At 42.1% G+C, this 16,680-nt stretch overlaps 1 protein-coding gene across 8 annotated transcripts in view; it reads right to left on the reverse strand.

The window, feature by feature from the left end:
- dus2 (dihydrouridine synthase 2) overlaps positions 1-16,680 on the reverse strand; it is a 148,530-nt gene that overhangs the window by 18,269 nt on the left and 113,581 nt on the right. For all 8 annotated transcript variants that reach the window (XM_072279529.1, XM_072279530.1, XM_072279536.1 and 5 more), the window contains one exon: positions 2,670-2,822. In XM_072279529.1, the coding sequence (XP_072135630.1) occupies positions 2,670-2,822 (153 nt within the window). The remainder of the gene's footprint in view (positions 1-2,669; positions 2,823-16,680) is intronic.

Genomic DNA, 16,680 nt, shown 5'->3' on the forward strand with positions numbered 1-16,680 from the left:
TTCAATCTGCCAAAGAGCTCCCGCTGCCAGTTGGAAAACACGAAGACTGGTGGAAAAATGGTTTGTGGATGACTGCCTCTGGCTGCAATTACTCCAACATTCCAGCAGCTAATTCACACTTATTTGTTTTGTATCATGTTCACTCAGGCTTTTCCTTCACAAACTTAACTATGGTAATTAATTTGATAAATACTTCATTCAAAAAGAAAGTAGTGCAACCTGCATTCAATGCAATACGATGGAATGACACGATAATCCATGCTGGATACAGCAGACAGTGGAAAAGATTCCCCATTACCAGGACACAGAAGTGTGTGTATATTTCCCATTTTCACAGCTAATTAAGTCAGTACCTTTGACCCAGCCTTAAACCACACAGCATATGCACTTGGTTGGTGCCTCAGCAAGGCAACACAGTTCATTGCACAAATTCTGGAAACTACACTAACTTTGATGAGGAATCTATGTCTAAGGCTAAGGCTAATCTAATGTCCTTTGGCATTCTGCATTGATGCAGTTCATGGACTCTTTTGGATGAGAATAACATCCCCAGGATGTTGTCTTTTTATACCAATTCTTTCCAGTAGTTGTGGATTGGGACAAGGTACCCAGCATTATTTGAATTTAAGCGCTTCCTCGGCTGAAACACAGAGAGTCAGCGAAACAGTCTACATGTCTGTTTGCATGCTGCTATTCACAGGTGTAAATCTTTGTGTAAATTAATTGTTTGCCTGTGTGTTTGAGTTTTATGTGACTGTCTATTATTGTGTGTGTGTGTGTAGGAGAAAATTAGCTGCTAGGGAGTAATGTGGGAGTTTTTAGCTAAAATTAGTCAGGACATTTGTATAACAACTCATACAGTACCAAGTAATCTGTGACACTGTGGGAGAACCTTTGTTAAATTAAATTTTTCATTCTAAACAAATATAACCATGAGTAGGCCTTCTCTATTAAAAAAAACTTGAAACCTATTTATTTTCCTTTATCCTTTTTCCACCTGATTTATTCTTTCCATTATGGATGACAATTATAAAAGTAATTTTAAAATACTGCATTTCAAAAGTAAAAGACAGGAGGCTAATCAGCAACTAAACGTCTTGTTCTCTTAACTGTGCCCAATGTGTAAACCCAGCATAAGTATATAAATATTTGGAAAAAAATGAAGAGAAAGTTAACAAAAGTAATCTAAATAATCTCAATTTACAGTATTCTGGGATTCAAAGGTTCAAATCCAATAAGCACTTTCTTATGAGTCTTTTACAGGATTGGAACTGATCATCAGTATTTGCTTGTTCATGGATACAGTAGGTGTGGAATATTCACCAAGTCAAAGAATTACTTATTATTTCACATATATCTGAAATATGATGTAAAATGTCTTTTTTTTTTATTCATCAGAAAGCCCTGATATTTGATAGCCAAGTGACGTTGTTTACTTGGATTTTCAGAAGGCTTTTTGACAAAGTGCTGCATGAGGCTGCTAAACAAGATAGGAACCCATGGTATTACAGAAAAGGTACTTACATGGAAACAAGACTGCTGACAGGGAGAAGGCAAAGAGTGGCAATAAAGGGGAGGCTTTTCTGGCTGGCTGCCAGTGACTAATGTGTTTCCCAGCCATCGTATTGGGTGTGCTACTTTTCATGCTATATGTTAATGATCTGGATGACAGAACTGATGGCTTTGTAAGTGGAGGGGCAGTAGTACTGAGGAAGCAGATCTTGCAGAGTGACTCGAACAGGTGGGAGAGTGGGTAAGGAAGTGGCAGATGGAATAGCATATAGGGAAATGTATGGTCATACACTTTGGGAAAACGGAATAAAGACACAGACTGTTTTATAAATGGGAACATATCAGAGGTGCAGAGGGATGAGGGAGTCATACTGCAGGATTCCCTAAAGGTTAATCTGCAGGTTGTTTCAGTAGAAAGGAAGACATATGCAAGGTTAGTATTCACTTTGAGAGGATTAGAATATAAGAGCAAGAGCATAAAGCTGAGACTTCATAAGAATTTGCGGTATCATGAGCAGTTCCAGGCAGATATCTAAAGGTGAATGTGCTGATGTTGGAGAGGGTCCAGTGGAGGTTGATGAGAATGATCCCTGGGATGAAAGGGTTAACATATAAAAACCATTTCATGGCTCTGGGCCTGTACTCAATGGAGTTTAAAAGGATGGGCAGGGGGCACAGTAACCTATTGGATATTGAAAGATTAGACACAGTGGACATGGAGAGGATGTTTCCCATAGGGGAGAGTCCAGGACCAAAGGGTATCTCTTTAGAAGAGAGATGAGGAGGACAGACAGCTGTGGAGGCCAAGTCATTGGGTATGTTTAGAGTGGCGTTTCATGTTACAAAGAATAAAACTGGGCGGAATAATAAATCAGCCAGGATCGAACGATGGAGCAGACTTGATGGGCCAAATGGCCTAATTTTGATCCAATGTCTTATGGTCTTATAGACCCTTCAGTAAAGTAGGTTCACTTCTCTGACATCAGATTTTATATCACATTTGACTAGGGCAGGAAATGCACTTCTTAAATCACTAATGAAATTGCATTTTGAAGTAAATGCAAAAATACCTTTTCTGAAAGTAAATGTACTTATATAAGATTCTTCAAAAAAAATTACTATCACATTGTAATAAATGAAATATTTTGCAAGCTTACTTGTTGAACCTGACAGCCATCTGTATGGTATCAGTGTATTCCATATCCTCAGGATGTTCCAAATTCCCTTCATCTCTTGACTTCAGCCGATCCCTCCTTGTCTCCAAGTCAGCCATAACTTCTTTGTAATAGTCAATCATTTCAAAAGCCTCACTGTATTAGAAATCATTCATAATCAGTGAATGGTGTTCAATATTAGTTACAAAAACCAGTTTCAACAAATTACACCACCAATATTCAATATATTTTTCATTTTTATATGAATATGCTGTGAGAAGTAGAGGGAAATCACATTTAAGCCAATGATCTGGAAGCTGCCCCACATCACACCAAAGATAAATTGCTGAGAATTTGAAGGCTTAACCAGACAGAAGTAATTTTGTGGCCATAACATGATTTCTTAATACCAGGCGTGCAATTCAATCCTTCATGTGTGGTGGGAAGCTCATTAACAGGAGAAAAATGTGCTGGTGTGAAACTACCCCAAATAACATGAATAAAGTGCAACAACAAAAAGCAGACACCAGCATAGTGTTCAATTGTATCAGTATGAAAAGCAACAGTTCTAATTTGTAGTTTAGCTATTACCCCTCTAATAACTAGCTTTTAAAGGGCTAACATTTCAGCAGCATTCTTTGTTAACACTGCTTACTTAACAGTCTGTTCAAACAAACACTGAACATCATTTGCAGCTTGCGTCATTAACTCTTCTGCAATCAAAAAATGACCTCCCACGGGGATTTGAATACACGGAGCACTCCTTTTGCTGAATGGCACATAAAGGAATCATAGTGGGAGCAGGGAGGGAGGTGGCTAGTAGAGGATACAATAAAGTACTTTCTAAAATCTTGTCGAGTCAGAGTTTCCAGGGATTCATGCTCAGATCCGCACTGCTCTGAAAAACTACGCATAGACAGGTTATGTTTCACCAAGACACTTCTTGGGTTCTGTGAGCTTTCGCAACCTCAAAGACAAACACAGGCACAGGCCTGGATCTTGTCCAGGGTCACTCTCAGCTTCCTAACATCAGGATAATTCCAGGCTGTTGTTACTGATTTAAGTCACATTGCACTGTTGTTGCTTTAGGATAATCACCTAAAGGACATTTCATCTACTTTTCACACCGGTGGGCACTAAGATTTGCAAGAATTGTTAACCTCCCCAAAGAGCAGTAATTTATAAACAAAACACAAATTTCTTATGGAATCTTCAGACACCCTCCTGCCGAGAGTCCAGTCGTGGCTCCCTTCCACACAGACATTGCCTCCTGCAGGAATTGCTCTCCAGGGCAAAGTCTTGTCCAGGACCCTCTGACCCCATGGAAACATGGCTTGGCAGGAGAAGTGCAGGTGCACAAGCACGTGAAATTAAACAGGTTATAGACAAAAGTGGTGGAATGAGACTGATGGGAATGCTCTAACTCAGTTGACTGAATGGCCCACTGTGTTATAAGGAGACACGACAAGTTATCTGACTGACACTAGAATGTAAACTCAGATGAGTCATTTCTCAGATGTAACATAAAACCAAAGCCCACCTCCCAGTTTAGATTGCTGGTTAACTTGTAGATTAAGGAACATTATCACCTCCAAAACAGACCACTGGGTCATGTGCGACTGCTATGCACAAACTGGCTACAAACTTTGTAATGATACTGGATTTATAAGATCCAAAAACTGTGATGTGATACAGCTCATAATCATGTGTAAAGTTCAGAATTTTGATGTTTATTCAAGTTTTGGTCACTGGCAGGACAATTGGAAAGTTGTTTTAGTGCTGGCAATAAATGGAATGGAAATTAAAAAATGAGCAAATACAACTTGTTTTCAAGCAAAACTGAAACATAACACATTTGGGAAAGTGATTTACACATTTTTTTCAAAAATACTTAAAAGACTGGTGAACATCTTTTCCTCTTTTATGACATATCTAGTATATAAATATTGCTGTGTGTAAAATTCACACTTTCTTTGTGACATATTTAATTACAGCTTCCCCATCAGTGTGATATTCAATATTATTCCCTTGGCATAAATGTGTTTGAATAGTATAACCAAACATCTTGTTCACATTTCCACTTTCTCTTTTGTAATTTTTTGGATATATTTTTAAGCCAGCATTTAATAGTGAAAAATATCTAAATATCTCAGATGGAAAGTCTGAATATAACATTGAGGTAAAAAGTGACTGCAGATAGTGACCAGTCAAGATCATGGCCTACAAATCTTGAGTCCAAGTTCCTAACTTCCTGAAAGTAGTCATGCAAGTAGATAGAGTAGCAAAAAAAGGCATATGATATGCTTGCCTTTATTGGCTGGGGCGGTAAGCATAAGTATCAGCAAATTGCATTGCAGTTATACAAACTTTGGTTAGTCCACACTTTGACTATCGTGTATAGTTCTGATCACCTCATTACAGGAAGAATGTGGAGCCTTTGGAAAGGGAACAGAAGTGACGTACCACAATGCTGCCTGGATTAGAGGGTATGAGCTTAAAAGGAGAAGTTGAAAAGGATGGGTTGTTTTCCCTGGAGTTTTGCCGAATGAGAGAAGACCAGATAGAAGTTTATAATATTATGAGTGGCAGAGTCAGCCAGCATCTTTTTCCCCAGGGTAGAAATGTCAAATACTGGAGGACATGTATTTAAGGTGAGAGGGAGAAGATGTGTGGTGCACTTAAAAAAAAATTAAACAGGGTAATATGTGCCTGGATTAGATTGCCACAGCAATGGCGGAAGCAGATACAAAAGAGGTTTAGCAGAATTTGGCAGTGTGTGCAGCCCAGACATCATAGGCCAAAAGACCAGTTCCTGTGCTGTATTGTTTTGTGTTCTAATTGCCCCGTATGAGCTGCTTTTTTTGTATTCTCAGAGAGCTAATGATAGATTATATTGAGCTAGCTATAAGACGGAGATGAATTCCAAGCTTCCGAAGTGCTGGACTGACGTTGGATGGGTGGGATAGTCTGATAATATGCAGGAAATCTGCAAGTAAGTGCAGTTGACCTGTGAACAACTTCTATTAGTAGCTGGTTAACCAAGTCACTATATCAATGTACAGTGGTATGCAAAAGTTTGGGCACCCTGGTCAAAATTTCTGTTACTGTGAATAGTTAAGTGAGTAGAAGATGAACTGATCTCCAAAAGTCATAAAGTTAAAGATGAAACATTCTTTTCAACGTTTTAAGCAAGATTAGTGTATTATTTTTGTTTTGTATAATTTTAGAGTGATTAAAAGGAAAGGAGCACCATGCAAAAGTTTGGGCACCCCAAGAGATTTGAGCTCTCAGGTAACTTTTACCAAGGTCTCAGACCTTAATTAGCTTGTTAGGGTTATGGCTTGTTCACAGTCATCGTTAGAAAAGGCCAGGTGATGCAAATTTCAAAGCTTTATAAATACCCTGACTCCTCAAACCTTGTCCCAACGATCGGCAGCCATGGGCTCCTCTAAGCAGCTGCCTAGCACTCTGAAAATTAAAATAAATGATGCCCACAACGCAGTAGAAGGCTATAAGAAGATAGCAAAGTGTTTTCAGGTAGCCGTTTCCTCAGTTCGTAATGTAATTAAGAAATGGCAGTTAACAGGAACGGTGGAGGGCAAGTTGAGGTCTGGAAGACCAAGAAAACTTTCTGAGAGAACTGCTCGTAGGATTGCTAGAAAGGCAAATCAAAACCCCCGTTTGACTGCAAAAGACCTTCAGGAAGATTTAGCAGACTCTGGAGTGGTGGTGCACTGTTCTACTGTGCAGCGACACCTGCACAAATATGACCTTCATGGAAAACCTTTCCTGCATCCCCACCACAAAATTCAGCGTCAGAAGTTTGCAAAGGAACATCTAAACAAGCCTGATGCATTTTGGAAACAAGTGTGGACTGATGAAGTTAAAATACAACTTTTTGGCCGCAATGAGCAAAGGTCTGTTTGGAGAAAAAAGGGTGCAGAATTTCATGAAAAGAACACCTCTCCAACTGTTAAGCACGGGGGTGGATCGATCATGCTTTGGGCTTGTGTTGCAGCCAGTGGCACGGGGAACATTTCACTGGTAGAGGGAAGAATGAATTCAATTAAATACCAGCAAATTCTGGAAGCAAACATCACACCGTCTGTAAAAAAGCTAAAGATGAAAAGAGGATCGCTTCTACAACAGGATAATGATCCTAAACACACCTCAAAATCCACAATGGACTACCTCAAGAGGCGCAAGCTGAAGGTTTTGCCATGGCCCTCACAGTCCCCCCACCTAAACATCATCGAAAAACTGTGGATAGACCTCAAAAGAACAGTGCATGCAAGATGGTCCAAGAATCTCACAGAACTAGAAGCCTTTTGCAAGGGAGAATGTGTGAAAATCCCCTGAACAAGAACTGAAAGACTCTTAGCTGGCTACAGAAAACATTTACAAGCTGTGATACTTGCCAAAGGGAGTGTTGCTAAGTACTGACCATGCAGGGTGCCCAAACTTTTGCTTCGGGCCCTTTTCCTTTTTTGTTATTTTGAAACTGTAAAAGGTGGAAATAAAAAAGTAATCTTGCGTAAAATATTAAAGAAATGTGTCATCTTTAACTTTATGCCTTTGGGAAATCAGGAAATCTTTTACTCACTTAGCTATTCACAGTAACAGAAATTTTGACCAGGGGTGCCCAAACATTTGCATGCCACTGTAATACATCCCAATTCCACTAAAAACAATAAATAGGAGCAGGCAACTTGGCCCTTAACCTATGCCTGCTATTCTAAGATCATGGCTGAACTTTCACTTCAGCGCTACTTTCCTATACTAACCTTCTCTCAGTTTATTCTGTCAACTGCAACTAGATGGTCACACTGGATAAAACCTCACTGCAAACCTCACTAAAACTGGGCTCTCTGGAAACCATGGCTGTCTGTTACTGACAAACACTCCAACATCTGTTAAGGTTTCCAGTGCACGTCATCAGCAAGTCAATGGCTTCCTCTATAAAATGTCTGGTCTTTGGATGTCTTGGGCCCCATTGACTATGTTCCTTACAGTATCATCAGCCACAATTTAACCAGGTCTCTCTCATCTCTAAACAGCCACCAGCTTGTGGGAATCTTGTGTCCATTCACATAAATATCTCACTGTGGTAACAGAGTAGCTTGCACATTGGTAGACCCAACGGCAAATATTACTGGGACTCTGTGGCTGTGGGAAACTGGGGAGGGTGCAAAGCAAAGCACTCATTGTTCTGTTAGGCATTATTGCTTACCCTCACCAACAGACCTAATTGATTAGGTGTATGGCTGTCAAGGCAGAACCTTGAAGGATCCTGAGGCAAAGACATCATCGACAATGGTAATTGACAGCACTGGTAAACCCTAGACAAATGGCTCCTTTTGCAGATCCTGTACCAGCTGCAAACTTCTGCCACTGTCTGATGCACCTCCCTGAGATTTCTGAAGCATTACCAGCCCAATATATGAAGAAACTTATCCCCTTTGGATATGGCTTCCTGGCAGCTGCATCTCTATGATGATCCCCTTTTTCCTGCGGCACCGTACACTGGTGTAGATGATCAGCCAAGTTTCAAAGCCGCACAGTATCAGTAGCTCAGATCTCCCCAGTGTGCATCACTTCCAGTTATTTGCAAAGTTTTCGAATGAGTCTCCAAAGTTTACAATGTTATCTCTCCTCAGGAGTTCTGTGTAGAAAGTCTTTCACAGCAGCAATCAGTAAGGCTCCTGGTCATCAGCTTTCCATCAGACCAGTACTGTGCTCTCAACTTCTCACCTCAGGGGGTTTTAGGTAAACCACGATACTCACAGAGCTGCAACTTATGTCAATATCACTCTACTTGATATACTAACTTGATACACACACACACACACACACACACACACACACACACACACACACACACATCCTAACCTAGTGTGGGGGTTGAGGCTGGCTTCTCAGCATTTCGATGCTCACTAACTTTAACCTATTCCCAAACTCACATAGTCCTGCCTCACAAATTGCAGCTCGTAAGAGCTACTCCAACAGGATTAAGAACAAAACCTTTACTATACAGAAACATAGAAAACCTACAGCACAATACAGGCCCTTCGGCCTACAAAGTTGTGCTGAACATGTCCCTACCTTAGAAATTAGTAGGCTTACCCATAGCCCTCTATTTTACTAAGCTCCATGTACCTATACAAAAGTATCTTAAAAGACCCTATCGTAGCCACCTCCATCACAGTTGCTGGCAGCCCATTCCACGCACTCACCACTCTCTGCGTAAAAAAACTTACGCCTGATATCTCCTCTGTACCTACTCCCCAGCAGCTTAAACCTGTGTCCTCTTGTGGCAACCATTTCAGCCCTGGGAAAAAGCCTCTGAATATCCACACGATCAATGCCTCTCACCATCTTATACAACTCTATCAGGTCACCTCTCATCCTCCGTTGCTCCAAGGAGAAAAGGCCGAGTTCACTCAACCTGTTTTCATAAGGAATGTTCCCCAATCCAGGCAACATCCTTGTAAATCTCCTCTGCACCCTTTCTATGGCTTCCACATCCTTCCTGGAGTGAGGCGACCAGAACTGAGCACAGTACTCCAAGTGGGGTCTGACCAGGGTCCTATATAGTTGCAACATTACCTCTCGGCTCCTAAATTCAATTCCATGATTAATGAAGGCCAACACGTACACCGTATGGCTTCTTAACCACAGAATCAACCTGCGCAGCTGCTTTGAGCGTCCTATGGACTTGGACCCCCAGGGTCCCTCTGATCCTCTACACTGCCAAGAGTCTTACCATTAATACTATATTCTGCCATCATATTTGACCTACCAAAATGAACCACTTCACACTTATCCGGGTTGAACTCCATCTGCCACCTCTCAGCCCAGTTTTGCATCCTATCAATGTCCTGCTGTAACCTCTGACAGTCCTCCACACTATCCACAACACCTCCAACATTTGTGTCATCAGCAAACTTACTAACCCATCACTCCACTTCCTCATCCAGGTCATTTATAAAAATCATGAAGAGTATGGGTCCCAGCACAGATCCCTGAGGCACACCACTGGTCACTGACCTCCTTGCAGAATATGACCCGTCTACAACCACTCTTTGCCTTCTGTGGGCAAGCCAGTTCTGGATCCACAAAGCAATGTCCCCTTGGATCCCATGCCTCCTTACTTTCTCAATAAGCCTTGCGTGGGGTACCTTATCAAATGCCTTGCTAAAATCCATATACACTATATCTACTGCTCTTCCTTCATCTTACCAAACACTGAAGTAAGACTCACTGGTCTATAATTTCCTGGGCTATCTCTACTCCCTTTCTTGAATAAGAGAACAACATCCGCAACCCTCCATCCTCTGGAACCTCTCCCGTCCCCATTGATGATGCAAAGGTCATCGCCAGAGGCTCATCAATCTCCTCCCTCGCCTCTCACAGTAGCCTGGGGTACATCTCATCTGGTCCCAGCAACTTACCTAACTTGATGCTTTCCAAAAGCTCCAGCACATCCTCTTTCTTAATATCTACATGCTTGAGCTTTTCAGTCTGCTGCAAGTCATCACTACAATCACCAAGATCCTTTCCCATAGTGAATACTGAAGTAAAGTATTCATAAGTACCTCTGCTATTTCCTCTGGTTCCATACACACTTTCCCACTGTCACACTTGATAGGTCCTATTCTTTCACATCTTATCCTCTTGTTCATATACTTGTAGAATGCCTTGGGGTTTTCCTTAATCCTGCCCGCCAAGGCCTTCTCATGACCCCTTCCGGCTCTCCTAATTTCCTTCTTAAACTCCTTCCTGTTAGCCTTATAATCTTCTAATCCCTAACATTACCAAGCTCTCCGAACCTTTTGTAAGCTTTTCTTTTCTTCTTGACTAGATTTATTTCAGTCTTTGTACACCACGGTTCCTGTACCCTACCATAACTTCTCTGTCTCATTTGAACGTACCTACGCAGAACTCCACACAAATACCCCCAGAACATTTGCCACATTTCTTCTGTGCTTTTCCCTGAGAACACCTGTTCCCAATTTAAGCTTCCAATTTCCTGCCTGATAGCCTCATAATTCCCCTTACTCCAATTAAAAGCTTTTCTAACTTGTCTGTTCCTATCTCTGTCCAATGCTATTGTAAAGGAGATAGAATTATGATCGCTATCTCCAAAATGCTCTCCCATTGAGAGATCTGACACCTGACCAGGTTCATTTCCCAATACCAAATCAAGTACAATCTCTCCTCTTGTAGGCTTATCTACATATTTTGTCAAGAAACCTTCCTGAACACACCTAACAAACTCCACCCATCTAAACCCCTTGCTCTAGGGAGATGCTAATCGATAGTTGGGAAATTAAAATCTCCCATCATGACAACTCTGTTATTCTTACACCATTCTAGGATCTGCTCCTCGATATCCCTGTTACTATTGGGTGGCGTATAAAAAAACCCAGTAGAGTTATTGACCCCCTTCCTGTTCCTAACCTCCACCTACAGAGACTCCATAGACAATTCCTCCATGACATCCGCTTTTTCTGCAGCCGTGACACTATCTCTGATCAATAGTGCCACGTCCCCACCTCTTTTGCCTCCCTCCCTGTCCTTTCTGAAACATCTAAAACCCGGCACTTGAAGTAACCATTCCTGTCCCTGAGCCTTTGAAGTCTCTGTAATAGCTACCACATCCTAGCTCCAAGTACTGATCCACGCTCTAAGCTTATCCGCTTTGTTCACAACACTCCTTGCGTTAAAATAGACACATCTCAAACCGTCGGTCTGAGCGCGTCCCTTCTTTATCACCTGCCTCCCATCCTCCCTCACACACTGACGCCAAGCTTTCTCTATTTGTGAGCCAACTGCCCTTTCCCCAGTCTCTTCAGTTTGGTTCCAACCTCCCATTAATTCTAGTTTAAACTCTCCCCAGTAGCCTTAGCAAACCTCCCCGCCAGGATATTGGTCCCCCTGGGATTCAAGTGCAACCCGTCCTTTCTGCACAGGTCACACTTGCCCCAAAAGAGGTCCCCAAGATCCAGAAATCTGAATCCCTGCCCCCTGCTCCAAACCCTCAGCCACACATTTATCCTCCACCTCATTCTATTCCTATTCCCACTGTCGCGTGGCACAGGCAGTAATCCCAAGATTACTACCTTTGCGGTCCTGCTTCTCAACTTCCTTCCTAACTCCCTGTAGTCTGTTTTCAGGACCTCTTCCCTTTTCCTACCTATGTCATTGGTACCAACAGGTACCAGACCTCTGGCTGTTCTCCCTCCCACTGCAGGATATCTTGGACGCGATCTGAAACATCCCGGACCCTGGCACCTGGGAGGCAAACAACCATCTGAGTTTCTTTCCTGCGACCACTGAATTGCCTGCCTGACCCCCTAACTATAGAGTCCCCTATCACTACTACCTTTCTCTTCCTTCCCCTACCCTTCTGAGCCACAGGGCCAGACCCTGTGCCAGAGGCATGGCCACTGTTGCTTCCCCCAGGTAGGCTGTCCCCCGCCAACAGTACTCAAACATGAGTACTTATTGTCAAGTGGTACAGCCACAGGGGTGCTCTCTAGTACCTGACTCTTCCCCTTCCCCCTCCTGACTGTGACCCACTTGTCTGTCTCCCGTGATCCCAGTGTGACCACTTGCCTATAACTCCTTTCTATCACCTCCTCTCTCTCCCTGACCAGACGAAGGTCATCGAGCTGCATCTCCAGTTCCCTAACGCAGTCCCTTAAGAGCTGCAACTCGACACACCGGGTGCAGATATGGCCGTCCAGGAGGCTGGGAGATTCTAGGACACCCCACATCTGACACCGAGCACAGAAAACCAGCCTTACACACATACTACTTCCTATCCACAATTAACACAGGTAGTCCTATCCCGCCTCATTACCGCCTAAGCCTGTTGAGCCAAAGCCCTACCACTCTGCTGCCACTCACTCCGTTGCCCGCTGGATATGTGATCATTAGTTTCTAGTCTCCATATTAAGTGCTGTGGCACCACAGATTTACTTGTTTAAAAAAAATAATATCAACATGATAATCACAATAAAATGTACTGCATATTTTAAAATGTTCTGTTTTCCTCACAGCAGCAGTGCTGATTTTGAGGGTGTCTGCAATTGCACTAGAAAGTCACAGTTCTTCAAATAATACAAAGTTAGAAATTGTTTGAAAGTTTGTACATATATAAAAAAATTCTCATAAAGAATAAATCCAAATAAGATTTTTAAATAGCTAATAGGTAGTTATAGTAAACAAAATAAAATTAAGGCCATGAAATTGACAGTGGGATAGTGTGAGTTATGATAAAGCAAAGAGCAAGATTGCTTTGCAAGCTCACCAAGCTGACTTGTAATTTGCTGTCTGCACCATTAGATGGCAAGTGTGGTTCATCAACGTCAAAGATAAGCAGTTAGTACTCATTGCACAATTCTCTTGTTCACCCCCTCAACTGTGTTCTCCCATTCCCTCCCAGCTCTTCACTCTTACTGCAACGCCCACCACCCCCACAATACCAGCCTGGGTTCTGTTAGGTTTTACATGGAGATCCTGAACTTATTGGGTATGTTTCCACAGCCATTTTTTTCTGCTCCGCTTGGCCCAGAGGTGGGGGCAGGAACTTGTTGAGGTTCCCAGCTCTTCATTATGTTGTCACATGGAGATACAGCATAGAAATGGGTCCTTTGGTCCATGTCAATAATCAACCATCCTGTTAAACTACTCCTATGTTAATCCCATTTTGGTTTATTCCCCTCAAATACTCAACTCCCACCCGCCCCTTATCAACACACTAGGGACAACTTACAGTAGCCAGTTACCCTACCTACTAACCTGCATGCCATTGCAATGTGAGGGGAATCTGGAGCACTTGGATTAACCCCATGCAGCAGAGAAATCATGCAAATTGCACAGAGGCAGATGCTGAATCTGAGTCTCAGGTACTGTGAGGAAGCACCTCCCTCAAATGCTCCACCTGCTGCCAATTATCTTGGGAAATCTGCTCTTAGATCCCGTGTCAAATTAGTCCTGATATGGGATCTGCAAGTTAGTTCACTAGAATAAGGGTTGTGGAACTACAAGAAGAAAAATAAAAGGTAATTTTGAAAAAGGTCCTAGTCCCTCCCTGTTGTATATAATGAATAAACTCTTCTCGGGCCTCAGGCCAGATACAGGTATCGATTATAACCGATAGTTCCATGATACACTCTGCCATCTACTTTAGGGTGGTGCATGGACATATCTAGACTGGTGGCATTTACACACCTGTATTCTGTGCCTCCTGATTGGTTAGTCCTCATTCAATCAGGTTTCCGCTTTCCCACCTTCCTTACAATTGAATTCCAGTTTTTACTTTGAGTGAGACCTCTGTCTTTGTTAAAATTCTTTTCCTATAGTTTTATTTTAATGGCTTCCTTTACCAGGCGGTCCCAAAATCCATTGGCGTGGCATAGTAGTTTTGTGCCATTGAAGTCAATCCTACGGCTACTGCGAATGCAATATTCTGCCACTGCCGATTTCTCCGAGTGACCCAAATGGATACACCTCCTGGGCTCCTTGATGCGGGTTTCCAGTGTGCATCCCATCTGGCCGATATATGCTACTCCACATTCACAGGAAATCCTGTAAACGTCAGCCGACCGGAGGCCCAGGTCATCTTTGACCTGCATAAGCCGTGTTTTGAGCTTCCTTATGAGTTTGTGGACGGTATTAATCCAGTATTTCTTCAGAATCCTGGTGATCCTTCCACAAACCAGGAAATATAGGGAAGACAGACGGTAGCAACTGCTTCCTCCTTGCTGTTAAGTTTCCTGGTTTTTCTGTCAGACCTTTTAAGGACCCGACTGATTTCCTTCACCTTGTAGTTATTCAACAGGAACATCGTGCGTAATTATCTGATTTCCTCGGGAAGACTCTCCGGGTCTCAAATCGTTTTTGCATTGCTAATCAAAGTAGAAAGACCCAGTCTACGTTGGAAGGTGTGATGGTGGCTGTTATTGTTGAGGTACAAGTCCGTGTGAGTGAGTTTCCGATAGACCCCATGTCCAAGGCTATCATCAGGTTTCCATGGTATTAGAATATCCAGGAACAGGAAGCAACCGTTCTTCTCCATCTCCATCGTAAATTGAATGTTTGGATGTATACTGTTCAGATGGTCGTGGAACTGTTGGAGTGTCTGGAGTCCATGATGCCCCACTGCAAAGGTATCTGAAGAAGCAGTTGAAGCCTAAGGGCAATGAAATCGGAATCCTCTCCTCAAAGTTTCACCTGCAGAGTTCTACGGCGTGATCCCATGGATTCGATTGTCAGGGTAACCTTCACTTTACTAAAGAAACCCGGTCTGCAAGCAGACATATGCAAGATACTTCTACCTCAGGCACTGGTACCATCAAGACTTTATGGGCTCCCTAAAATACACAAGGAGGGTCCCCCTGAGGCCTTTCATCAGTGGAATAGCTTCTCTGGCTCACTACCTCGCTAAGGATTTAACAGCCATGCTGTCTCCCTTAACTGGTAATTCATGGCCAGGTACCAGAACAGAATCAGAACGGTTAAAGTTTGTTAGACACATTCGAGAATCACGAGCACAGACAATTCAGCTTCAAATTATTGCAAAGGCAAAAATTTACAAAAATAAAAATCAGATTGATAATGATGACAATGCATCTGAAATAAAGATTTTCATGGACAAAATCCTGCAGACAATTGTTTTAAGCTAGAATCTAGCTGTTTCACAATGTCAAGAGGGAAGTCATGCAAAAAAAGCAGTGAGGTTGGACAAGTATGAGGAAGGATCTTGCAACAGAATATCAACTTGTCATTTCTTTGAAAAAAGTTGACAAGTTTTTGGTTCTGCTCTTTCTATTTTATATTAGATTTCCAACATGTATCGTTGTTGTTTCCTTTTGCAAGTTCGGGCCTGTTTTCTGGCTGGACATATTGATCGTGCTAACTGATCTACAGCACAATTAGCTGACTAAAAAAATGGCACAAGTAACATTGCAAGTTGCTGTTCTACTGTATCCAGCTGAAGATCAATGGGAGCAACTCCCTGCAGAGTTTGAGTTCGAATGAAAACTGGGTCCATTATTCGCCAAATGATGTGTAGTGATGGTGAGTGAAGTAAAATCCTGATATGGGGAAACCCAATTCTCCTCCTCCACGTTCAATACTGATACTAGAACACTTCAGCATTGGCAGAGGGGAAGAAGTTGTTCCTGAATTGCTGTGTGTGTGCCTTCAGGCTTCTGTACCTCCTCCTTGATGGTAACGAGAAAAAGGTATGTCCTTGGTGATGGGAGTCCTTAATAATAGCTGCCACCTTTCTGAGGCACCACTCCTTTTGATGTCTTGGGTACTACAGATGCGAGGACCCATGATGAAGCTCACTAATTTTATAACTTCCTACACTTTCAACTGATAGCCTTATTACAAATGTAAAAATTAATCATAATAAGTTAATCTGCATTTTACCTAGTTCAGCAAACTGGTGAATCCGATTACATGATCTTAGCTCAACTGTAAATGATTATGGTATCAGGAGAAATTTGAAGCACTATTAGCACATCTAATATAGGTTGATTTGGTGAGATGTCAGCATGCAACAGGAACTGACTAGCCAATTAACAAATGGTGTAAATGTTAACTCATTTGGATTTAATTTCCCACTCAATTCCCATCTTAATGAACGGAAGGCCAACTAAACTATAGCTCTCAGTGTATGTTTTGTTACATATGGTAGCAGTTGAACGTGTCAGCTTTGAAAGATTGTGTTGGTTTCCCTATCAGATTGGTTACTTTCATAATGAGACTTTCAATCAAGGGCTTGATTTACTGCACATTAGGTTTAAACAAAAACTAACTGTGTTTTAATGAAACCAGAGATTCTGTAACAGAACAAGCTACTTCTCAAAGAAAAAAAACGAGAAGTATAATGGAGTCAAAGCACATACAACATTCATATGTTTCTCCTGTACATTCAATTAATGAGGGAAGAAATTCACAGCAGCCCATGGATCAAAAATAATTTAGAAACAGAAGA

Source organism: Mobula birostris, chromosome 15 (genome assembly GCF_030028105.1).
Source record: "Mobula birostris isolate sMobBir1 chromosome 15, sMobBir1.hap1, whole genome shotgun sequence".
NCBI classification, from domain to species: domain Eukaryota; kingdom Metazoa; phylum Chordata; class Chondrichthyes; order Myliobatiformes; family Myliobatidae; genus Mobula; species Mobula birostris.